Raw genomic sequence first — 24679 nt, 5'->3', positions numbered from 1 at the left:
GTTTGTCTATATGTGCCCTGTGATTGGCTGGCGACCAGTCCAGGGTGTACCCCGCCTCTCGCCCGAAGACAGCTGGGATAGGTTCCAGCACCCCCGCGACCCTCATAAGGAAAAAGCGGTAGAAAATGAATGAATGAATGAATGAACTTGACTACTGCACTGAAAGGAGAAGCTCTCCAATCTCGTTGTACATCTTGTATAATGACAATAAAGGCCATTCCATTTCATTCGAAATGCACTTACTGTAAATCGGCGGATGAATTTCTGGGCGGGTGAAATGACTGACTGTGACGTTCAGGAAAAAAAAAATATTCAGTGAAAGCAATATTTCAGCTGACAGCACTTAAACTGGATTCAGTCAATTTCACATCTGTTCCTGTGGTGCTCCATAAAGCAAAAGCGGGGTATACAGTAGCTACTGGAGCTATAGTCAGGCTCTTTTGGTGCGCTTTCATTCCAGAGATGTGAGCTGCGTGCGTAATCATTCTGATTCAGCACCACTCTGGTTACAAAAAAAAAAAAAACAACCAACATCCCCTCCGATTGACACAGCTGACAATCTCCTCCTCGAGCCAACACACACCGTTTCGTGTAAAGGTACAATTCACCATCAGGTTGACATTGTTTTCCAACAAGCGTGGCTGCAAACGTGCCTCGCTCGCTGGCACGCTGGCACCAAACCGCCATGCCTTGAAGCACTTTGTGTCCTACTTCCTCTTAGATTGAATAAACAAATGATTTAGCCATTTCCCCTTCTACTGATATACAGTACATGCATACAACCTTGGCTGACTACTGATTCTCACGTTATTTCCAACCTGCTACTGCAAAAATGTTAGCTCAGAACGACATCGCGGAGTAACTTCAACAGGAAATCATCAAGTATGTTCATAAATAATTTCAAAAGGACTTACATTGCCTTGCAAAAAAAGGTCTGCGTGTTGATTGGAGGCTCTGTGACTATTCTCTGGTGTGTGCTGCTATGGTGCTGCAATGTCTCGATGCTATCATTGTGTGTGTGTGTGTTTGCGTTTGCGTGTGTATGTGTCACTGCCCAGGGGTCACACCACTGGACTTGCTGTCTCAATGCTGACTTAGCTGTCATACATTAAAGAGGCCTCCTTAACGGTCTGGGGAGCATATTAGCTCGTCTGTCCCGTCACTTCAAGCTCACCCTGTCCACCCTGTCTCACACACTATACAGTGCAGACCCCTCCCCCCTTGCTGAAGCAGCTGGGACAAGGGTACTCTCCGGGGGTCCACACTCACGCAGAAGCCACTCAATCACTCAGCTGTGACGCACTTGCAAGGCCTTATCCGCTAGAGATGCCCCGACTCTTCTCTTGTCGAGCTCTCTCATAACGATAACTAATTAATTTGCTAATCCACATACATGTGGACTAATAGTGACGTCAAAGTCAGACTTATTATTATTATTATTATTATTATAGTGTCAACAACATGCGCTGAACACCATATTTAGCAGTCTTACCTGGAGTTAAAGACTGGATCGGTGTACATTGGAGGGGAGCACTGAGGTTCCTCTCCTGGACTGTTTGGGGGGGGCACAGGGAGGCCTTCTTTTTTTCCCCTTCCTGGAGCTCCATCTGTCAGAGCAGACAGCCATGTTTTCATTCATTATGTTCCTTACTATAATGCTATGATTAGCCTAGGCTGGACTAGGATTTCAGCTCACATTAACCCACCTAATATTAGTTTTAACATTTTGTTGTCAACCTAAAACGGTAAAATAATAATAATAATTTGAACTAAATTGTTTTTTAAACACATTTACTACTCACACTACGAGTTCCATAATGTTAGCTTTGTCTGTTAGTATTTGTTGGGTTGTTTCTTTTACTTGTGTAAATAAAGTTGTAGTTGTAGTTTTACAACACGAATGAGTGGTGATTTGAAACTCACGTATTTGTTCTCTGTCCATCAAAACAGTTGATGCTAGTTCATTAGAGATTAGCAGCTAGCATGCTAATTACTGTCTCCCTGTGTATGAGCCCTCAACCAGAAAGTACGGCAGCCTTTTAGGGTCAAAAGCATTTCCTTTGTCAATTTTGTTCCCACCAATAACTCCAGATGCACAGTCAATATTACTATTATTATTATAATATTCGATATGCGGTTTATTGTAATTAATTCTGACTTAAGTCTGGTCAACATGCAATTAATTCATGAATTCATTCATTTTCTACCGCTTATCCTCACTAGGGTGCTGGAGCCTATCCCAGTTGTCTTGGGGCGAAAAGGCGGGGTACACCCTGGACTGGTCGCCAGCCAATCACAGGGCACATATAGACAAACAACCATTCACACTCACATTCATACCTATGGACAATTTGGAGTCGCCAATTAACCTAGCATGTTTTTGGAATGTGGGAAGAAACCGGAGTACCCGGAGAAAATCCACACATGCACGGGGAGAACATGCAAACTCCACACAGATATGCCCGAGAGGGGAACCTAGCTGTGTGGCCTGCACGCTAACCACTCGTCCGCCGAGCAGCCTTAATTTCCAAGATTAATTCATTCATTCATTTTCTATCGCTTGTTCCTCACGAGGGTCGCGGGGGTGCTGGAGCCTATCCCAGCTGTCTTGGGGCGAAAGGCGGCGTACACCCTGGACTGGTCGCCAGCCAATCACAGGGCACATATAGACAAACAACCATTCACACTCACATTCATACCTATGGACAATTTGGAGTCGCCAATTAACCTAGCATATTTTTGGAATGTGGGAGGAAACCGGAGTGAACATGCAAACTCCACACAGAGATGGCCGAAGGTGGAATTCAACTCTGGTCTCCTAGCTGTGTGGGCTGCACGCTAACCACTCACACACCGTGCAGCCAACATCAACTGACAGTCCAAATATTTACACATTTATACATCTACGTATTGTATATTGAATATTCATTGTGTTCAGTAAATAAACAAAGTGTACCATAACAAATACTGCACAAAATGAACTGAGGTTGTCAAAATTGTTCAATTTAGGTATATGCAGCAATTTCTAATATTAATTTTCTTTAAAAAAAAAAAAAAAACATTTAATACCAAACATATTTTATTATTAGGTTTCGATGCTGTCTTAATTTATCAACAAGCTATTGCATGTTTTATGGATGTAAAATAAGAAACACACATAATGTCATCCTCAATGCACTGCCTAACATGCACAGGCTATCATATTGGTTCGGAAGTGTGTCCCAGACTGCAGACACGTTGACCATATGTTGTCTATGTTGTCACTGGCTAGTTACAAATGCTGTCGGCCCAGTAATCCCCTCAGCCATCCCCGGTTTAAGAGGCTATTTTTGTTTGCTCTTAGTCTGCAGTGCAGTGCTGGTTTAATGCAAAGCAGTTTCCCACTGTATTCACTTTTTAAAATAATATTCTTATTATTGGGTTATTTTATTTTAGCTACAGTAAACCTTTGGTGGATTAAAATGACACCTAAAGAAATTGTTGATTGTGTGATGTCATGAACGTACCGTCTCCATCCAGTAGAAAGCAGGTGAGCAGGTGGGGACACACCTCCTCCAGGACAGAGCAAAAGGAGCAGAAGGCAGCAGGTCCTTTGGAAGAAAGACGATCCAGAAATATCTCGGTACGCTTCTTGCTGGAGTCTTGTCCCAGTATTTCCTTGTACTCTCCAAGTGAGAACACCTTGTCGTAGACCAAGTATGGGAGCACAGTGTTGACATCCAGTTCACTCAGGAGTTTCTGCCTGTGCTGTTTGAGTATCTTTGCAGCCCAGCGCTTCTTCTGCTTGGCACACGGCCTCCTGGAGGACCTCTGCAGCTGCTGCCTTTTGTGCTTCCTCACAAACCACTTCTTGGTGCCGCTGCCGAACATCTTCAAGTTGAGCAGGCCCTCCAATACTTCTTCCACAGCTCTGTCAGCACACTTCCCAAACGAGGGGAGGTGCATATTTCATGCCAGAGAAGCCACCATGCCACATATTCCTGTAGAAGTTCACTTTGTTGTTGTTGTTGTCCCAGTCAGGAAGACACAATCTGGACAGTAGCAGAGTTCTAGCTGGGTACTTACCGCCACTAAGAAGATTATCAGACTCTTAAATACACCAATGCAAACGGTCAACACACTGAGCAGACACCCTCAACATATTTCACAATACCCTGTTATTTATCACAATATGTCTAAAGCAGGAGTCTCAAACTCAATTCACCTGGTGGCCACTGGAGCTAGGGTCTGGGTAAGACTGGGCCGCATCAGGTTTTCCAAAAAAAAAAAAAAACCCTCAATTGCTAAAAACAGAAAAATGAATAAACTTTGGTTCCGATTTTCTACAAGAAAAGCTCTGATAAAACATTCCACTGTTCTCAAATATCTTAATTTTTATTTTTCTACACAAAATAAGATGAAAAATAAACAAACAAATCAAGAATAAAGAAAATCAATCAATCAGTAATAAATAAATATAATAGTAATAATAAAACGGCAAATAAAAACTTAAGAAACCACATATAGTTGGTGGGTAGACAAGATTAAAATGAACAAAGCATTATTAGAGCCCTGGAGACACAACTATAGTCACATTTATACTCTTTTTATTTACAACATATTGCGCAACTGCAGGGTCTTGAGACACATGCTAACTCGCAAACTAGAGAGCTAGCGACCTAAATGGTAGCCTTCAAGTTATTTCCTTTAAACTTAAATAGCCAAAAACTTACCACTTCCACATGGATAGGGAGCATAACTATTAACAGTCATTTAACCTTTAACATGAACATTAATCAAACGTAATAATTTTTTCTGGGTACATGATACCATACAGCATCCATATCAAACTTGCGCAGGCCGCACTAACATTAAACTTTCATATCAAGGCGGGGGCCTCAAACTAGTGTCCTGCGGGCCACATTTGGCCCGTGGGCCGCGTGTTTGAGACCGCTGGTCTAACGGGTTTATCCTTCAGCTTAGATATGCAACTGGCGGCTCCTGGGTCAAATAAGTAACATCACAATGGCCCTCAGTTGAAAACTTAGTCCTTTTAAAAAATTATTACAATAATATATCCCTCTCCTTAAAGCATCTCATTATGAGCTGGAATATTGTGTGCTTTCAATAGCGTTATGCAACCCTGCCTGAATGTGACCCTCAGTTAAGATAAGATGAAAACATTCTCTCATGGGTGTCAAGCCCTTACAATGAGACATCAGGCTTAAGTCAGGAGCAAACAAGAGTGCTGGAAGGACATTTCAAGGGGAGCCTAATGCGTTGTATTGAAAATCTATAGAAAAAGGTAATGCGGTCTAAAGCAGGGTGACCTTGTACAAGACATCAGATGGTGCGGAGGCAAGTGGAACACTCTTTACCACAAGAGGGTGCCATTTGATCAACGAGTATTGGGTGAGGTTTATTCATTCATTTTCTATATCGCTTATCCTCATGTGTGTCGTGGGCATGCTGGAGCCTATCCCAACTGTCTTCGAGCGAGAGGTGGCGTACACCCTGGACTGGTTGCCAGCCAATCATAGGGCACATATAGACAAACAACCATTCACACTCACATTCATACCTATGGACAATTTGGAGTCGCCAATTAATCTAGCATGCATGTACCGGAATACCGGATAAAACCCACGCACAGAGAGAACATGCAAACTCTACACAGAGATGCCCGAGCAGAGAATTGAACCCACGTCTCCTTGCTGTGTGGCCTACGTGCGGTGCACAAAAATGTTATTTAATGAATGTGTTTATTTTGAAAGCCCTGATATTTTTACATATGTATTTTACATTTGAGGCTGCACAGTGTTCGAGTGGTTAGCGCACAGGCCACACAGCGAGTTTGATTCCACCTTCGGGCATCTATGTGTGGGGTTTGCATGTTCTCCCCGTGCATGCGTGGGTTTTCTCCGGGTACTCCGGTTTCCTCCCACATTCCAAAAACATGCTAGGTTAATTAGCGACTCCAAATTGTCCATAGGTATGAATGTGAGTGTGAATGGTTGTTTGTCTAAATTTGCCCTGTGATTGGCTGGCGACCAGTCCAGGGTGTACCCCGCCTCTCTCCCGAAGACAGCTGGGATAGGCCGCTACCAGCAGCGGTAGAAAATGAATAAATTTATGAATTTTACATTTGAATCTGACAATCAACAATTTAAACAATTTCAGGACCCACTTTGGATCTTGAGTTTGTTTTCAAAGCCTGATCTTGGTAAAAAATATCCTTCTAAATTGTCCAGCACCTGCATCAATAACATGATCAGCCATTTAAAAGTTTTCATAGTGATGCATGAACAGTGCCTGGTCCCTCTTGTTCATGTGCTGACAGGCTTTCTCCACGTTCTTGGTGAGTCCTGGTGGCCCACAGCTGAAGACACCAATCTTAGGCACCTGCAGGAAATAACACACAGTCTAGTGAATACATTAAATGGGGTCACTCATGGGTATATAGGCATAAAGAAAAAGGACTGACCTCTGGGTGAACCTCCTGCAGTGAGCTGAAAAAAGAAACGAAAGGCGGACGGCCGAAGTGAGTGACGGACCTCAGGCCGGTGAAAAGACTGCGGCTCCACACTTTCTGGAAGTGGCGCTCACACACGTACTATTCATGCGTGAAAAACAAGAAAATAAATGAACACAAACATATTTTCATGCTCATATCATATGGCAATATCGAATAGAAGACAACTTAATTACCAAAGTTGCAGTATAACAACATTTTACAAAGAGAACCTGTTTGAACTATGCAGTACAGGAAGTTATTGTTCAGTATCCTTGGCTCAGCTTCACACAGCATCCACCCACATCTTGTGTCTCTCACATATGCTTCCTATGTTGTTGTTACAGAGCGGAAAGTAACTTTTCTCTTGTGAGTGAGAGATTTTGATAACTTTTATGTAAATTCCACAACGGCTTCAAAACATGGTGCCTTTTCTACACTCTTGTTTACAGTATGTTTAATGTCATATTTTCTATTACAATACAGTATTATGTTTACTATATTTGGTTAAATTGGTGTGAAAGTAGTTATGAGGTGTTGTTTCATGTCTACAGGGTTCTTAGAATGTTAAAAAAATATATTTTGAAAGTTTTAAATTAGGGCGGCACGGCGGTTCAGTGGTTAGCGCGCACACCTCACAGCTAGGAGGACCAGGGTTCGATTCCACCCTGGAGTTTGCATGTTCTCCCCGTGCATGCGTGGGTTTTCTCCGGGGACTCCGGTTTCCTCCCACATCCCACATTCCAAAAACATGCTAGGTTAATTGGCGACTCCAAATTGTCCATAGGTATGAATGTGAGTGTGAATGATTGTTTGTCTATATGTGCCCTGTGATTGGCTGGCGACCAGTCCAGGGTGTACCCCGCCTCTCGCCCGAAGATAGCTGGGATAGGCTCCAGCACCCCCGCGACCCTCATGAGGAAGAAGCGGTAGAAAATGAATAAAGTTTTAAATTAAACTCTAAGTACAAAATATCCCATTAATTCACAATGATTCATATACTGTATCACGGTCAGGTCTTTAACCAGTTAACAGTGATAAATGAGGGATTAGTGTATGTATAGCTAGGCTATAAAAACGTCTCCAAACTGGGCTTTTAGAGTATACAAAAGTTGATCAAACTTTTCCAAAAAGTAACAAGAGCTGGCTAAAGAGAGGGTAAATAAAAATGTAAGACAAAGTATTTTTTTAACAGCATATGCATTGTGTTCTGTGTCCTTGTGGTGCATTAGAGTTATCTATCAGCCAATCGCAGGGCTCATACAGAGTCGCCAATTAACCTAACATGCATGTTTTTGGAATGTGGGAGGAAACCGGAGTAACCGGAAAAAACCCACGCACACACGGGAAGAACATGTAAAACAATCATTCATTGAAAAAGAAGGGTTGTCTTGTATTAAAGGTAGTCTTATATTCGGGTCACTACTGTAATTAGAATGTAATTGATCCTGTGGGAAAATGACCAAAATGACACGGGCCAGTTAAAAATAGTTCACCGGCCCGCAGGCCATAGTTTGGACATCCTTGAGTCCGTCTTGTGATTATATAGATTCATTTTTATTTTTTTTACATGCTCACCAGCATGGTGGTGCGGAGGTCAAACTTCTCGGCCACCTGAGTGATGTAAGTGTGAACTGACACCAGCTCCAGCGAGTCCATGTCCTCCACCTCCCTGATGATGTCTGACACCCACTCAAACTGATGCTGTGTGCGTGTCACCCAGATGAAGTAGACCTGACAAAATGACAGTTCATCCGCAAAGGCAGTGTTGGATGATGTGACATGTTGCGGGAAGAAATGTTTGATATTGGGGACACCTTTTTACACTGAATCTTGGACTTGATGGAGGACTTGAACACCAGGTCTTTGAGGATGGAGGCAAATGGCGTGACACCGATTCCTCCTCCCACCAAGACACACACTTCAAAGTCAGTCCATTCCTGGTGTCCCTCTCCGAATGGGCCATCCAGGTACAGCTGTGGTCAAAGGAGGATAATACAAACACTTGCAATTAATTAAGTATGTTCGGTGTGGGAGAAGAAGCCACACCTACACTTAATCAATTTACAGCTTTAGTGAATAATTGTTATTTATTTAAATTTTAAGGCCATCAACCGTTCATTCATTCATTCATTTTCTACTGCTTACGAGGCGTGCTGGAGCCTATCCCAGCTGTCTTCGGGCGAGAGGCGGGGTACACTCTGGACTGGTCGCTAGCCAATCACAGGGCACATATAGACAAACAACCATTCACACTCACATTCATACCTATGGACAATTTGGAGTTGCCAATTAACCTAGCATGTTTTTGGAATGTGGGAGGAAAACAAAATACCCAGAGATGCACGGGGAGAACATGCAAACTCCACACAGAGATGACTGAGGGTGGAATTGAACTCCTGTTTCCTAGCTGTGAGGCCTGCACGCTAACCACTCGAACACCGTGCAGCCGACCGTCAACCAGCAAAAGGTAAGAACATTCATCTCCTCCTGCCTTTGGATGAGCTCCAAGTTGAAGCAGACTTTCTTCACTGTAGAGCTCTCGCAACCGGCTGGTCCAGGGCCCCACAGCCCTAATATGCAGGCTGAGGGTCTCCTCATGAGGGGCTGATGTCAGCGTAAAAGGGTGGTACTCATCTGTCCCCAACAGCAAGCATGCGATGCGGACCCACTGTCCAGAACGATACACAAACCCTTGTGGTCGTTTGAACTCCAGATGAGTTACACCTGCAGGGAGCACGACCGATGGATGTGGGAGAATAATTATTAATAGTGTGCGTTAATTGTCTTATACCCGAGGAATAAGGCCAAGATTACTTATTGTAGGAAACAGACTTAGGTTCACCTGAAGGCAGCAGCTCTGCTCTAATTACAGGAATCTCCACCTTCTTCCTACTTAGACTGATGAGTTTATCCAGCAAGAAGAGCAATGCAGGTGGGATGAGGAAGATGTAGAAACGCGGTTCTTGAAGAAGGCCGAAACTGCCATGAAGAACTATCTGTTGGATGAAAACATACCAGTACAACACCCCTAAAACTGAATTGTGTTTGTCAAGTACTTAAATCACTTACCAATATATACACAACAATGTAAAGGTAGTGTGTGACCCAGAACCCTCGAAAACTGATGTGGCGGAAATAACGGGAGGCAAAAACATACATGAACGACATCGTGAAGAGAAGGAGGACACCGGTAAGCCCTGTCAAGAGAGCAAACAGTGCAGTGTAACAAGAAACATACTCGCTTGTGACATAAGGATCTCCTAACCTACCTGGAACGGTTTGAAAAAACCACCACGACCACTTGAGAGGAAGTTCTGACCTAACGTGAAAACGAACAAAAACATCTGAATGCTGAGAAATACTGCTACAATGTCACATGGATTCAATGAACTGCAGCTCCCCATTGCTGGCAGCACTCGTGCAGCCCCTGACTATGATCCTACCTCCACCCTGCTTGACTGGAAGAAAAACACAATTATCTTGGTGCTCTTGTTGCCAGCTAAGGTAATTCATTAATGGCTGACTACTCTAAAGTATATCAAAGTTCCATTTTTATAGTATGGTCTCTTGATTACTATAGGTTATCACATGGTTTGTCTGGTATCAGGCCAGGTATCATGCCCCCAAGTGTCAGTATCATACTGGCACGCGGGGGCATGATACTGGGCCTGATACCAGACAAACCATGTGATGATCTTATTATCACATACTATTTAATCATGAGCTTATTATCACGTACTATTTAATCAAAAGACCATTTTGTTTCCAGAAAATTTTCAGTTTATGTATTATATCTAAACAGTGTAAACACAATAATTGCAAAAATATTTCAACAATAATAGTCTTATCTTATCAATGTCTGACAATTAAAGTTCCATTTATCAAGTTTGGGTTTTTTGATGACCAGAGAAGCACTAGGAATATTTATAGTTGCAGTGACAAAACAAACGCTGTGTGTTCACGCTCGTGCGCTGTTCTCTGATTGGTTGTTTCACGGGCACGATACCAGAGCAGCGCGCTCTGAGTGGACAGCTACGGGGGCTGATACTGGACATGGTTAAACTCTATATTTTATCAGTATCACTGCCCTGGGCTTTGACACAGTATCATTTGGGCCTTTTCCCGTATCATTCATGGGCGGTTTCTAGGGTACAGGGCCAATTAATACTGTAGTATGTGATAAAGGACTGTTATCACTTTTCTGAGACATTGTATATGTCTACAAAAGTCAGGTATATTACCCATTGTTGGCGAAAACCTTTGGGAACAGACAAGACAGGATGTTGAGGTCACTGATGGAAAATATGTAGATGTTGACCACATGACCCAAGCTGTGAACAACTACAAACAATGCATTGTTATTAGAAACAAGTGGATTTACTGCACCCTAAAATTATACCATAAGGTCTGGACTACCTGAGAGGACGACGGCAGTCACGGCCATGAAACGATGAAAGTCAATGGCGGCATCGAAGGGGATGTATCTGTTCAGGAAAGTCTCTCTGCAAAGCGTGATGAGGTTGCGGCACACTGTGAGGAGCATGTACGGAAAGAGAAAGGAGATGGCGGCGGCTGAACCTCGAGACACGACAATGCCCACGACTGAAGTCTCAGGGATGCCTGTAGATGTGGCCTGCAAACTGTAGTCTGGAGTGCATACATATCATAAATATCATTAAAAAAAAAGACACAGAGCAATTTATCCTTACAGTAGCATCTCTCCAGGGCCACACCAGCTGTGACTCCATAGACCACAATGAAGCAGACAATATGGCGACGATAGTTCTCAATGAATCGTTTGAACTGTTGGATTTTCTGCTTGATGGGACTTCTTATGAACCGCTCGCGCTTGGGCTTCACGTATACGTTTGGATTGGTGAGATCCAACCTGAAATGAATCAAGTCTATTGATTTTGTTTTCAACAGTCAACAATTTGAGAAAATCTGCATACTTTTTCCGTCTGCGTATATCCAGCCCATCTGCCTTGCTGATGATGTAATAAAATAAATGAACAAGGAATCATGGAGCATTTTGGTTTGGTTTTCCTGTTTCCTACAGCTTACCTGCTCGCTGGGCAGATAAAGGAAACTCTCTGGTCTCGACGAAGAAATGTACTTCCTTGTTGCTCCGCCCCTTCATGAACAACAACCCTTATCAATCATGAACGTTCAGAAGATGGAGGATAACCTTTACCTTTAACACTTAGCTGGGCAAACTGCAGCTCCCTCTCATGATCCCGCAGCAGGAAATGGAAGTCTTCCCAGGTCATTTTCTCTTTTTTATCGAACCCAGCCGCCTGCATCATGGCACTGATGCCGTTCTCCGTCTGCCGCTTTGACAGTGCACCGTTTGAGATTTCAATCAAAGACCTTCAACGAATTGACAATAAAAAAACATTAACATCATAAAGGATCATTGAAGGTAGTCTTTATTATTAAAGGTAGTCTTTATTATTGAAGGTAGTCTTTATCCAGTTTAGTTTTTGTCATTTTATTTATTACTTGCTGCATGTTCTCCCCGTGCATGAGTGGGTTTTCTTCGGGTACTCCGGTTTCCTCCCACATTCCAAAAACATGCTAGGTTAATTAGCAACTCCAAATTGTCCATAGGTATGAATGTGAGTGTGAATGGTTGTTTGTCTATATGTGCCCTGTGATTGGCTGGCGACCAGTCCTCTCGCTCGAAGACAGCTGGGATAGGCTCCAGCACCCTCTGCGACCCTCGTGAGGAAAAGCGGTAGAAAAAGAATGAATTAATGAATTTATTACTTGCTGCACCGGGGGTCCGAGAGGACTGAAATTTCATGTATGCTGCATGTCGAGCATGTATTTGACAATAAAGTTGACTTTGACTTTGACCTTTTACTTTGAAAATGCAACTTGAAAAAGGAACCAACAACTGATCAAACCTTAGCATCCTGGTAAATTCTTCTTTTGATAAATAACCGCTTCCGCTGATGTCATTCATGGAGAACATCAGTTTTGACTTCTCCTCAGGGGACCCTGTAAAAGCATTAGCATTAGTAAGAATCTAATTATCTGTATAAAGCATATTATATAGCATATATAAAGCATATTTTCACAGGGTCTCAGCTCAGTCTAATTAAATGGTGAAATCATATTTAATTTGATGGTTGAGGAACCATGTTCAGTAGAATAAAAAGTGTTACATTTACTCAAATTAAAATGGTCAAAGTACATAATATTGAATTTGTGTTGTCATATGTTTTACCTTTCATAAAAATGACCATGACATCAAGAAACTCCTGGAAGGACAGATAGCCGTTGCCATCTTTATCAGCCAGCGTGAACATGGAGTCCACAAATAAGGAGCCTGACTTGAGGCCCAGTGCATTAGCAAATTCTGCAGCCGTTAATTCGCACTGTAGAAGCTCTTTGGCTTTCTTGCGGCAAACACCGCTCAGGTCCCCGGCATCGCATTTTTCTATATCTAAAACCTGCATGGGACAAATGTGTGTCATTATAACGTCAGAGTGTCATTATAAATATGTATTTATTTTTAATTTAGACAGAATGTGTGTAAGCAGGATGTGTTGTTTCTATGGGTGTGCACGAGCCACCTTGGGAATCAATGGTGTACCCAACAATTACCTTGGAGAAAGTATGTCGGATGAATGTTTCCACAATCTGAGCCCTTTGTTCTCCTGTTAAGGCCTCCTTCAGGAGCTCCTTTTCTCTCATCTCCTTCAGTATAATCTCGTGACTGAGGTCAGTCATCTCTGGGTGGAGACACTTGAGGAATGCTGCACGTCTGCCCTCATCATCAAAGAATAACACCTGAGTGTGAATGGGGAAGTAGTGTACGATATTACATTTTCCAAAAGTACTCCAAGTACTATAAATCCATCAGCTCAATGACCCGCTGAGTTTGGGTGAGTGAGCTACAAAAACAAATAAACGCCATGGTCTCCAATTAGCACTGGATCATAAAACATTGACGTGGTGACAGTAGCCGCATTTCAAGTGCCATGAGGTGTCAGCTTTATTTAACTGGCGGAGCAGTTTGCTCTTTACCACTATTACAACATTGGTTCTATTGCTGCTGTGATGTGCTGTATAATTGTTGATAAATGACCATGTGGTCAAAGAGAGCTAGGTTTAATTTACACTTTCTCATGCACTACAAATTATTATTAACTCATTCAATCTCAGCTATCTTTGATTATTTTGACTGATTTTTCAAGTCACACAGAATATTATGTTCTTGGCTGTATATACATATGTATATATGTACCTATATAAAGATTAGAGTCTCACCTTTCATCAGAAAAAAAGGTTGTTTCTACCTCTTTCCGTTCTTTACTAATCAGCAGTAGAACATAAGTATGTCTCAGTAAAATTTCAGTTTTAGTTCTCAACACGCGGAGAGGTTAGCGTGCAGACCTCACAGCGACGTGACCAGGGTTCAATTCCACCCTCAGCCATCTCTGTGTGGCGTTTGCATGTTCTCCCCGTGCATGCATCCGGGTACTCCGGTTTCCTCCCACATTCCAAAAACATGCTAGGTTAATTGGCGACTCCAAATTGTCCATAGGTATGAATGTGAGTGTGAATGGTTGTTTGTCTATATGTGCCCTGTGATTGGCTGGCCACCAGTCCAGGGTGTACCCCGCCTCTCGCCCGAAGACAGCTGAGATAGGCTCCAGCAACCCCCGCGACCCTCGTGAGGAAAAGCGGTAGAAAATGAATTAATGAATGAATGAGTTCTCAATAAAAAATGCTGTCATCAATTGTGGAGTTGCATCATCACCTCTTTGGGTCTTTCACGTACAACTGCGTCTTTGGGAGTGAATGAGTTAAGTGTAAAAAAAACAAAAAAACAGCTACTAACCAGGTCATACTCTTTGGGTATTTTGAGCAGCATAGCTTTACACTGGCGATCATTTGAGAGAAGCACATCAAGGCAGTGCTGCTTGTCCAGATTCAGGAAGCGGAGAGAGGCTCCAGATCTGTCCTGAATGTGCAGGCACTTCTTCTCTCTGATGTCCACCTTGATGGGATGCAGAGGTTTTCTATAGCCTCGCCACTCATATGCTAGACAATAAAATGCTGAGTATCAAAACAGAATATTTTACATTTCATTCTATTTTTAACATTCTTACCAGGAAATCCAGAAGCCGTATCGTCTGTTCTAACAACATTTTCATGTCTTTTCTGGAACTTCCTATAGCGCCACTTTTGAAGATATGCCACCATGCAGGCCACTGAATAACTAACTGTAAGGGAAGAGTCATTTTGATATATAGTGATATCAATACAAACATAAAAGGTTGAGCGTATTATACACACCAACTGGAAAGAGGAATAGAATGACAATAAATATCCCAAAGCCAGCTTTGCTCCCATCAAAGTAATTAAGTTTGGTTGCATTAGTGCAGGGATGGAGCATTGATGCTTTCAGCTGAGCAGGTTGAGGACAAGGGTCACCTAGGGACAGAAAGAACATTGTCATGGATACATATACTACAATATAATTTTTATTTTATGGACTAAAATCACAGTTTACCACTCTTCCATAAGAATACACTGTTTTGTATGTCTGAAGCCTCAGCGCTCGTGACTGCAACAAGGACATCATGAAAAGTCACATTGCGGATCCTTTGGATGTCTTCGTCTTGGAACAAACTGAGAGAAGAAACGTCTTCATAAAAAAAATATACACACATCATGAAGATAAACAGTCGAGAGGCGCTTACCCATTCTGTTTGTTCTCAAACCAAAAGCGGTCACCATTCCGAATGCGTTCAAACTGGTCCAAGATAATGGCAGAGAAAACTGGACCCGGGCTCCCAAATGACTCAATCAGTCCTCCAGGGAAAAGCTCCAGCTTGGAAACATCGCCATCATAAAGTCGTGCAACTTTACGGAGCAACTGTTGAGGTGCAATTTCATTTAGACGCTTGTTGTCTATGTCGGATAATTGTCCATGAATTAATAATTCTCGGTTTAACCTGCGGGTTGGTCCGGTTGAGCTCGAGATTTATGTCTTCAAATGTCTTTATAGGTGGCAGATCCAGCGCTTGTCTGACTTCATTGTAGCTGCCAAGACCAAAGTCCCGCCCTCTTTGAACCGTCAGTGCTACCAAATCTGTGCGAGTAAATCTTAGAGGTCCGTACATGAAGTCTGTCAGAGCAAATCCAGATGGTAAAGAGTGTAAAATTGTATCAGTGGGCAATTTTTTTTGACTCACGGGACACATTGGGTTAAAAAATTGGGCCGAGGTGCCGTCTATATATGAGAAGGACATGCTTACTCACAGTGCAACGAAACAAAAACACAACACAACTTCAGCAAGTACAACATGAATCAACTGCTACTACTACGTGGGGGTTTAAACGGTAAACATAACACGTTACGTAAACTGTCATTTACAAATGCCGCAAGGCATGCTGGGTAATCCATATGAGCTATGAACAGATGTCGAGAGAATGTAATGTCCCTCAATTTACTTCCCTGATGACCTTCTCAACATATTTTGCAATCAAATTAAAATAACAACACGGCAAAATGTTGTAAGACTACCACAAGCTACCCAGCATGCCTTGTGGCATGACTGTATGGGTGTAATTTTGGTATGGGTACTTTGCATAGGTATTTATTTCTATGCAAACATGGCACAGTAGGTACTACGTGTTGTGTTGTTTGGATTGCATTTACTGTATGTACAACCTAAAGATTGCATCTGACTATTTCCTGTATGACTCAAGTGTGCCACAGTAGCAATGCAAGTCAGTTAAGACATATGGCGGGCTTAATGTGGCCCGTGGGCCGCACATTGCACGCCCCTGACTTACATTATGCTTTTGATACATGTTAGACTTGGGAATAATAATTACTTTATTGATTGTTAGGTATTATGCTTGGGCTGCACGGCGGATAGTGGTTAGCACGAGGAGACCCGGGTTCAATTCCACCCTCAGGCATCTCTGTGTGGAGTTTGCATGTTCTCTCCGTGCATGCGTGGGTTTTCTCCGGGGACTCCGGTTTCCTCCAACATTCCAAAAACATTAATTGGTGACTCCAAATTGTCCATAGGTATGAATGTGAGTGTGAATGGTTGTTTGGCAAATTCACATGTGCTCTGTGATTGGCAAATTCAAAGGCTGTCCCACCTCTTAGGTCCTCCACAACAATGTGGTCAACTTTCTCAGCAATCTGAGAGGTCATGCCCATGATCAGGTCATCCACATCCTGACTAGTCTTCACATTGATGTCCTGTCAACAAAATTAAAATCTGGTGTTTATGGTGGATATATGTATATGAAATGCATTTGTATCAGTACAATACAAGCATAATGTTGTAGTGTGACAATTATGCACCTGACGTTTCCAAAAGCTGTTACACAGACGCAAGGCTGGTGATGAACTCCCATCCATGTTGATCGTGCTCCGAAAATGGCAGGTTCTGTTCCTGCGTAAAAGAAGAGATCCATTGGTTAGTATGATATTTATTAGAACAGCTGTGTATTTACACAATGTATGAGACAGTAGTACAGAGGTTGTTACTGCAGTAAAAAGGTTTTGGTTTGGAATCTGAGGTTCAATCTCAGCCCAGGCCCTTTCATGTAGAGTTCTCCGTATGTTTTTGTGGATTCCTGAGTCATATATTATTCATAACCTGGACAAATTTTAAATGGGACCTATTATGCTCATTTTTCAGCCTTTAGTATTGAATTATAGACTCCTTTAGAGCAGCTACACACAATAACCAGCGCACAAAGCTTTTTAGTTCTTCCAGAAGCTGCACCTATTCAGCTGTATTCCTTTGGATTTCATGTTTCCTGCGGAAACTGTCTCTGTTCACGGGCGGCCTCCAGGCATGCACCACTCCGCTGCGGTTGGTCACACTCCCGAGTGCTTATAGAAGGACTTCCAGTTTGTGCCGCTAGCTGCCAACCCCACTTTATAGGAGTAGGAGTTGATAAACGGTATAGGAGTTCATAGTAAACGGCGCTGTATCTTTTTTAAATGTCTGCTTGACAGAGCAGTCAGCCACGCTGGCTTACAGCCACGCCCATATAAGGAAGTCCGCTCCTCTGTGACATCACAAAGGGGCAGTTTTACCACGCCTTCTGAACCCGAGCGTTTTGAGCCATCCCAAACTTTTTTCAGGGCTCATTCCCAAATGTGAAACTTTGTGTACCAGTCGTATAATTGACAAGTGATGAATCCAAGGTGACTCACTAAAAACAAAATACCTCATATAAACCCCAGGTGGAGCCATAGTGATGCCTAATCTCATAGCAGCAGCCTGAAACTCAGGGGAGATTGCAGGATCAACAAATTTCTGATAGCCTGCAGAAAAAGACAGGAGACTAGTCACAATTTATACATCATTCAGATATAATCTAAATAATATAATCATTCATTCAAACAAATAAAAACAATCCATACTAAAGTAAGTACTAAAGAAAATGACCAAGCTCAAAGTGCTTCTTTGCCTCTGCTCTTCAACGTGAAGCAGTAATTGGGCTTGCAAAAACAAGCAAGCAAAAAGCACTTGAACAATAGCTACTACCAACACAGCTCTGAGGGCATCCATGTTGTTTCTGATGTAAACACAGGTTGCGTGTGACATCACAGCATACTTTGTCACAGGCAGTGACATTTGGAAACCTATAACTTATTATTTGTGTCCATACCCAAACACATAACCCTATTTTTCTCCAAATCCACACTTTGGTCAGAGGTTTTGAAAACCTTCCGCAGGCTCGTGTGGATGATAGGCTATATCGTGGAAAAAAAAACTTCGTTTTATGAGATACCAGGGCCTCAGTGTGGGAAGTGTGAGTGCTCATTCAGCAGCTCTGCTGAAACAGCATATCATTTGACAACAACAATGGCTCACCTCACACAGACTTGTGGTCACTAGTGCATTACCAGCAGCTGTTCCTGCCCTCCACTTGTGTGTACATGCTCTCTGTTCTAATTCTCACCTGGATATGGAGGAAGAGTTCTGTCTCCCAGGTATACAGGCAGCCATTCGTAAAGAGCAATATTCTGTTTTGGAGAATAAAACAATGAAAGAGTTGTATTTTTGTATTTAAATCGTGAACCGCAAATGGCAAAGCTGACTTTTAATGACTTGAAACTTGAAACGAGTATGTCTAAGTAAATATTAGTATCTGCTGAGAAGTAACAACCACAATAATGAATATATTCTGAAATGTGCTACTTTGGAATGTAATGTGAATGTAAAATCTGTGTTGTTGTTTTTTTACAAGTAGAATTTTATTTAGGTTTTATTTCATTTGAACATGTATCAGATTACAATTGAATGCATCACATAATCAGTTCACATTTCCACATGTCCAAAAGGAGTAGGAAGAAGCAAAGCTTATTAAATCCTACCCCTCCATCTGGTACTTTTACAATCAGTAACTGTTACATTTGTTCACTTCCTGCTTTCCTAATATAGTTTAAGGTGGGTTTGTTTTTTTTTTGTAATTTTTTTGTCCCATACTGCAGTACGAGGTGATATGACCATACAATTACATTATGTGTACCATAGTAACTGTCCATATAGTGATATGTATAGCACATCATGACTGGTTCAAGACTCTTATAGGTGTATGGTTATTATTTACTCTTTACCTGGAATGTGGCCACAACTGTCTTTCTGGCATTTTGAAACAACTCCTCGTCTGACCATTGTGGGTGTTCCTCTTGCAGTTTGGAGGCAACATAATTGTGGTAACGAAACCAGATAATCCCCTCTGCTGCTGTGAAAATGTTCTCATTGGCCCAAGCATTTCCCAACTCTGGATACACAAGATAGAAATGAGGGAATTATTTACCTTCAGGGAATGTTACAAAAATGAGTAGCTCTTGGCCATTTTCATTTTGTAACGTAATATAGCCAGTAGTACATTAGTACATAGTATTCTGATCCAATCAGACCTCCATAAAGTACATTATCATTTGGATTTCTGTGCAAGTTTAAATCATACTTGATCTTACTTACCATAGAGGCCTTGAGGTCCATGATGACCTGATACGGGGTCAGCAGCGCTCCACATGAGACCGTGTCCTGCTGCCTCTTTCGGCATGTTCCACTCCAAGGTGGAGGCCAAGAGACCCCCAGAGAAGCTTCTCAGAGAATCCGACCAGGAAGTAGATGGGCCATAGATGGAGCTGCCATCAATCCATGCTGTGACCATATTGACCTAGAATCATATTTAACTTTGTTTATTAAATGACATGGCAATAAATAAGGTCCATTGAATACAGCTTAAATAACAACAATCATATTTCTATTAGTACCGGTGTTCGAGGGTTGCTTGGACTCTGGCCGGTGTCTTTGTCCCATGGACCTCTTTGGAAGGGCAGCAGAACTTCACCAGTACCAGTTGGGTCAAAAACAGGGTCACCTCGAGGAACCGGGATGTTCATGAATTCAGGTGGGCACCCAGTAGCTCTTGAGTTAATTATCTCAAATACAATATGATAACCTGAAAAAAAAAGTAGTTGTATTACCTTGAATAATGCATATATTGATCTATTATCATAACGTACTGTTAGATATGACATATACTTCTCGTGCTTTAAAGAATTAAGGATTGTACTAACAGGAAAAGACAAACCTATTCCATGACGTACAAAAAAATAACAATACAAAAAGCGCACGTGAAATTATTTACCAAAAAACAAAGAAAGCACAGTTTGGTTGTTCGTTGATGGCAAACCGGAAGTGCCCTCACTGATCATGAGGCTCAGTCGTCTCGGATTGGGTAGCAGTGGCTCGTGCTGAGCTTGATAGACTCCATCCCGGAAGTGCGCGGGTACTAGCCTCACGAGACGCGATCCTGTAGGCACACACACCAATCAGGTAGTGCAAATCCAGCTTTATTTTTTTTTATTGATTTATTTTATTGATTTATTTTAAGTTACCTACGGCTCCACGTTTAGGACACCCTAAACTGTTGTACCATCCATCAAAGCGAGGAACCTCCCATGTTAATGCACAAAGTGAATCTGTTGCAAATGGTAATGAGTTGTTATTATTAATTTTATGTGTAACTGGTAAACATGTCTACTCACCGACAAGAAGCAGCAAGCCAAACACTGCACTCACACTCCAAACGCGCTTACGCAAATCCATTGATGCAGAGAAACTCCTGAGTTCAGTCTGCAGGCAAAGAGTTGTGAAGAACCCCTGAAAAGTGCAGGTAAAGTCATATTTACCAATGCTAGGGCATGTTTGTGTGCCACTTCCTGTGTATTGGAAGTGTCATACCATAATATTGCCATGATATATTTGTGAAAGGAGTATAATGTATGTTTAATTAGAATGTTTAATTTTCTTCTATGATTCTATTTCATAGAACATATTCATTGATTTTGCAGGAGACAAGTATGTTTCTTTCAAAAAAATATTATACCACATGGATTCTGATCATGTTCTCCAAATAAATCAATGTATTTGATAATGAGAGAAGGAGCCAGGCTTACCCAGTGTGGAAGTTGAAGGTAGTGTGGGAGTAGAGTGCAAGAGCAGGTTAGAGATGGTGCGACTGAAGCAAAGTGTCCTGCCTCCTATCGGCACCTACATGTGACCTGGGTTTTTTTCCAAATATGGATTGTCATCCACTCTATATCCCACCTCTTTTCCACTTTTTTTCCCAAAGCATAAAGCATCCTCCTCTCCTCATGTGTATATAAGAGGTTCATGCCTTTTCCTGAGTTACACTCGCCGCTTCACTCCTTCTCTTCCAAGGTGCACTCCGCACTTGAACTGTGTTATTTGTGCCTGCAACCACAAGAAGTAGAGCCAACATGACTTTCTACAATGACATTTACCCTTTCTACCCTCTACAAAGGACCTCCTTCATCTTCAATGGTCACTTACTGACTGTTATCACGTGTTTCCTTGTGCTTACATTGAGTCTACTTCTCATTCTGCCTGGAATTCGAGGAAAGTCGGTGAGTGCAGCTTCTCAAAATACTCCACTGCTGCTAAATTAGATTGTCATTGTTTAATCTAATTTATGTATTTTCTTTTTCAATCAGCGCCTTTTCTGGATGTTGAGAATCATTTTGAGCTTGTTTGTAGGTTCTGTAATTGTGGGTAAGTGCATATATTTTTTATTAAAATCTCACTTTTCCTCTAGTCACAATCATCTTATAGCTCTTCTCCCTCTTTTCCTTGCAGCGCTCAACTTTACTGACAACTGGGCTGAGGCCCGGATGACCACAAATGCTACCTACAAGTCTTTCAGCAATGCAGTGGTTCATGCGGAGATTGGCTTGCATGTCGGACTGTACGGAATTAATGTTACACTAAAAGGTGAGTCAGCTAGGAGACCAGGGCTCAATTCCACCCTCGGTCATCTATGTGTGGAGTCTGCATGTTCTCCCCGTGCATGCGTGGGTTTTCTCCGGGGGCTCCAGTCTCCTCCCACATTCCAAAAACATGCTAGGTTAATTCATTCATTCATTGGTAGAAAATGAATGAATTAATAAAAGGTGAGTCATTTATAGTACCAGTATGTTTTTTTAGCAATAATGTTCTAACATATCTGAGGTATGAAAAAACAAAATACATGAGCTAAAGAGCTAAACTCAACAAGATATAAGGAGAATGGGCAATTTTTAAACCTACGGCGGTTTGTTGACGTCGTTTTTCTACATTTGTATGTACAGATGGTCCTTGCGTTTCGCCAAAACTCGACTTACATCAAAGTCTAGTGCCCAAGAACCACCTGTAAAATAAGCTTAAGATTACATGAACCACAACAACACTGCATAGCATTGCCCAGTGGTGTAAATATGAGCATTTTTCTCTGCAGGGAAACCTGTCATCCAGTTCAATGAGACTATCGACTACAACGAGATGTTCACCTGGCGTGACACCATCGAGGAGGAGTACAAGGAAGCATTGGAGAAAGGTCTACCCAACCCCATCCTGTACATTGCAGAGAAATTCACTCTGAGCAGCCCGTGTGGCCTCATCTTTCATTACAGACACTCCGGAAGATATGCGTCTGCTACTCTTTGGTATATAAATAATAACAGATTGGTGACATCATAATGGTGTATAGTAGCAGACATTAATTGAGCATTTCCCACCAGGACTGCGTTTTGTTGCTGGATGTTGGCCAATATCCTTTTCTCCATGCCAGTCATTTTGTATGGCGGCTACATGATGTTGGCTACAGCCGCCTTCGTCTTCACATCCTTGGCCACCTTCACCGCCATCATGCATGCACCACAGTGTGTTTTCTCTATCGGAGAAGCCACCTTTGAAACCCAGTACAGCCTTTCATTCTGGCTGGCTCTAGCCACTGGTAACTATTTGTACTTTTATATGACCTCTGTATATTTTTGAACTAACTCAGATACTTTCCAGGTTTTCTGTGTGCAATCATCGGGGTTCTGGTGGTGATACTGAACTTTATGCTACCCGAGAAGATAAACGAGGCTTTCAGCGTTTGTATTGACAGTTATGAAGATGATATTTCTTATGGGGATACGTACTTGAATTCAGCCTACCTTGATGAAATAATGGTTTTACCACACACGTCGACAAAGGTCACTGAGGTCAGTGCATCCACATTTCAAATTTGCTAATTAGGTTGAAATGAATGGCTGCCGTGGTTAATTTAACAATGACGGGAGATGAACGTTAATACTTCAGCAGAAGAAAATGTCATTTGTGTTCAAATAACTACATTTGAATTTGTACAATTTCTGTACTGACAAGTGTGTGTACAGTAGAGCCCGCTTATGTCCACAATATAATCAAGTCCTGGGCCATCGTGTGGTTCTTATTGCTGTACAACACAATGTCGACATACACGGTCAACCACTAAATGTTGAAAATGTGTTGTATTTCTCTTAAGAAATATAACAAACTTACCTCAGCAACTCTATTAAGAGTATGAAATAAAAATATGCACAAATAGAGGAAAATTGTCGAAAAAAAACTGCTGCGGGTTAAAAAAAAATCACAAGTAAATGCCAACAATGGCAACTTTGAGTTTTGGTTATGAGTCACAGCTCCCTTGTGTATGTAACTAAAACATGCTGATGCAGTAACTACTGTACGACCACAATCACAAACATACCGTATTTAAATGTTACTGTAACTCAAATTACTGTGCATCTTTTTTATATACAGTAGCTGTTGTATTGTATGCCATTATCTCTCAATGTACTGTATTAGCAGGTGTAGCTGCTATGAATAATAATAGTGTCATTGACTTTGTATCATTTGTTTTGGAAAATACATGAGTCCATCTCAACTATTTTTCTGGTCTATACTTGAAGATTTGAATGTGTTACATTGACCTTATAGTCATACCTTAATGTACCGTATGTATGTGTTGTGATTAACCATACTGTATACATTGTAGTGTAAATGAACACTGATCTATTTTATCATTGTCTCTTTAGGATTTAGGACAATGTATTGCAAATGGAATAGTACATCAGTCACTACGTTTACATGCAGTCAATATTCCATTCGGAATAACCTGTTTACATGTGTGAGCAAACAGGTTAATGAACAACCCAGGACCTATAGTACTTGTCTATAAAGGACATAAACATTTTTCTGTCTTTTACCACATTAATAAGATGGTTAGTTTCCTTCTCGCACGAAAAAATGTGCAGTTTTGCGTGCCGCCATGTTTTCAAATTCAATACTTCCTGTCAAAAGACTAGTGGTGTGTTGGTCATGAACGAACGGGTCAAAAGAAGTAGTTATTTTTGTGAACTGAATGAACGAGGTCACCGCCCCTTTAATACCCGTTCAGTCCGTTCAGTTGCAAATTATTATTTTTTTTTTTTTTGATTGAGTGAAGAGTCAGTTCTATCCTATCGTCGCACCTCGCCCTGTGGCTGGGTGGGTGGGGTTAGCTGACTGTGAAAGACTGAGACCGAGAGAATGACCGAACATGAACACCGAACGTGAACATGAGTGAACGAACTGACTCGAGACGGCTGACCGGGTCTATGCACAGGGGGAGATCACATGCTAACGACCAATTGAACGAAATGAACGGATCTTTTTACTGAATGAACCGGAATGATCCGGTTCACTGAAATGAACGGGTTTGCCCACCGCTACAAAAGACACAAGATTCATTTGGAATGGAACATGCGCAGATCACAAATCAATATACCTTTCGATGGCGATACCATGCTAGGCTATTCAGGTAAGA

At 41.8% G+C, this 24679-nt stretch overlaps 3 protein-coding genes across 14 annotated transcripts in view; 1 reads left to right on the top strand and 2 right to left on the bottom strand.

The window, feature by feature from the left end:
• tjp1b (tight junction protein 1b) overlaps nucleotides 1-4041 on the bottom strand; it is a 78815-nt gene extending 74774 nt beyond the window's left edge. For 6 of the 9 annotated variants that reach the window (XM_058075564.1, XM_058075566.1, XM_058075567.1 and 3 more), the window contains exons 1-2: nucleotides 3507-4041; nucleotides 1493-1607 (exon numbers count right to left, since the gene is read on the bottom strand). In XM_058075564.1, the coding sequence (XP_057931547.1) occupies nucleotides 1493-1607; nucleotides 3507-3945 (554 nt within the window). In that variant the 5' untranslated portion in view covers nucleotides 3946-4041. Of the gene's footprint in view, nucleotides 1-914; nucleotides 1458-1492; nucleotides 1608-1706; nucleotides 1741-1923; nucleotides 1958-3506 lie in introns of those variants that run through there. The other 3 variants (XM_058075573.1, XM_058075574.1, XM_058075570.1) reach the window with 3 other exon arrangements.
• Nucleotides 4042-6051: 2010 nt separating this feature from the next.
• Nucleotides 6052-24483, bottom strand: duox (dual oxidase). Of its 3 annotated transcripts, XM_058076018.1 has the most exons (35): nucleotides 24081-24480; nucleotides 20967-21264; nucleotides 20556-20670; nucleotides 20406-20489; nucleotides 20156-20320; nucleotides 19779-19966; nucleotides 19480-19681; nucleotides 19110-19276; nucleotides 18452-18515; nucleotides 17714-17810; nucleotides 16836-16926; nucleotides 16628-16730; nucleotides 15466-15638; nucleotides 15211-15386; nucleotides 15021-15139; nucleotides 14804-14941; nucleotides 14617-14730; nucleotides 14346-14548; nucleotides 13106-13291; nucleotides 12726-12951; nucleotides 12403-12496; nucleotides 11688-11863; nucleotides 11558-11627; nucleotides 11446-11481; nucleotides 11203-11381; nucleotides 10910-11140; nucleotides 10735-10834; nucleotides 9763-9812; nucleotides 9563-9690; nucleotides 9336-9489; nucleotides 8985-9217; nucleotides 8308-8466; nucleotides 8069-8224; nucleotides 6464-6592; nucleotides 6052-6381 (listed from the first exon to the last, which is right to left on the bottom strand). In XM_058076018.1, the coding sequence occupies exons 3-35, from the start codon at nucleotides 20614-20616 to the stop codon at nucleotides 6259-6261; spliced, it is 4575 nt and encodes a 1524-aa protein (XP_057932001.1). In that variant the 5' UTR covers nucleotides 20617-20670; nucleotides 20967-21264; nucleotides 24081-24480; the 3' UTR covers nucleotides 6052-6258. The 3 variants fall into 3 exon arrangements, with proteins under 3 accessions (XP_057932001.1, XP_057932002.1, XP_057932000.1); XM_058076019.1 differs by having other exon boundaries at nucleotides 9563-9812; nucleotides 10910-11023; nucleotides 24081-24483; XM_058076017.1 differs by having other exon boundaries at nucleotides 9563-9812; nucleotides 24081-24482.
• duox2 (dual oxidase 2) lies at nucleotides 20313-23776 on the top strand. Of its 2 annotated transcripts, XM_058076025.1 has the most exons (7): nucleotides 20313-20683; nucleotides 21335-21437; nucleotides 21525-21582; nucleotides 21667-21801; nucleotides 22304-22511; nucleotides 22587-22801; nucleotides 22864-23776. In XM_058076025.1, the coding sequence occupies exons 3-7, from the start codon at nucleotides 21537-21539 to the stop codon at nucleotides 23082-23084; spliced, it is 825 nt and encodes a 274-aa protein (XP_057932008.1). In that variant the 5' UTR covers nucleotides 20313-20683; nucleotides 21335-21437; nucleotides 21525-21536; the 3' UTR covers nucleotides 23085-23776. The 2 variants fall into 2 exon arrangements, with proteins under 2 accessions (XP_057932008.1, XP_057932007.1); XM_058076024.1 differs by lacking the exon at nucleotides 20313-20683 and having other exon boundaries at nucleotides 20999-21437.
• Nucleotides 24484-24679: the final 196 nt, after the last annotated feature.

The sequence above is a fragment of the Doryrhamphus excisus genome, chromosome 6, assembly GCF_030265055.1.
Source record: "Doryrhamphus excisus isolate RoL2022-K1 chromosome 6, RoL_Dexc_1.0, whole genome shotgun sequence".
Lineage (NCBI taxonomy): Eukaryota > Metazoa > Chordata > Actinopteri > Syngnathiformes > Syngnathidae > Doryrhamphus > Doryrhamphus excisus.
This window is presented reverse-complemented; position numbering and strand designations above follow the sequence as displayed.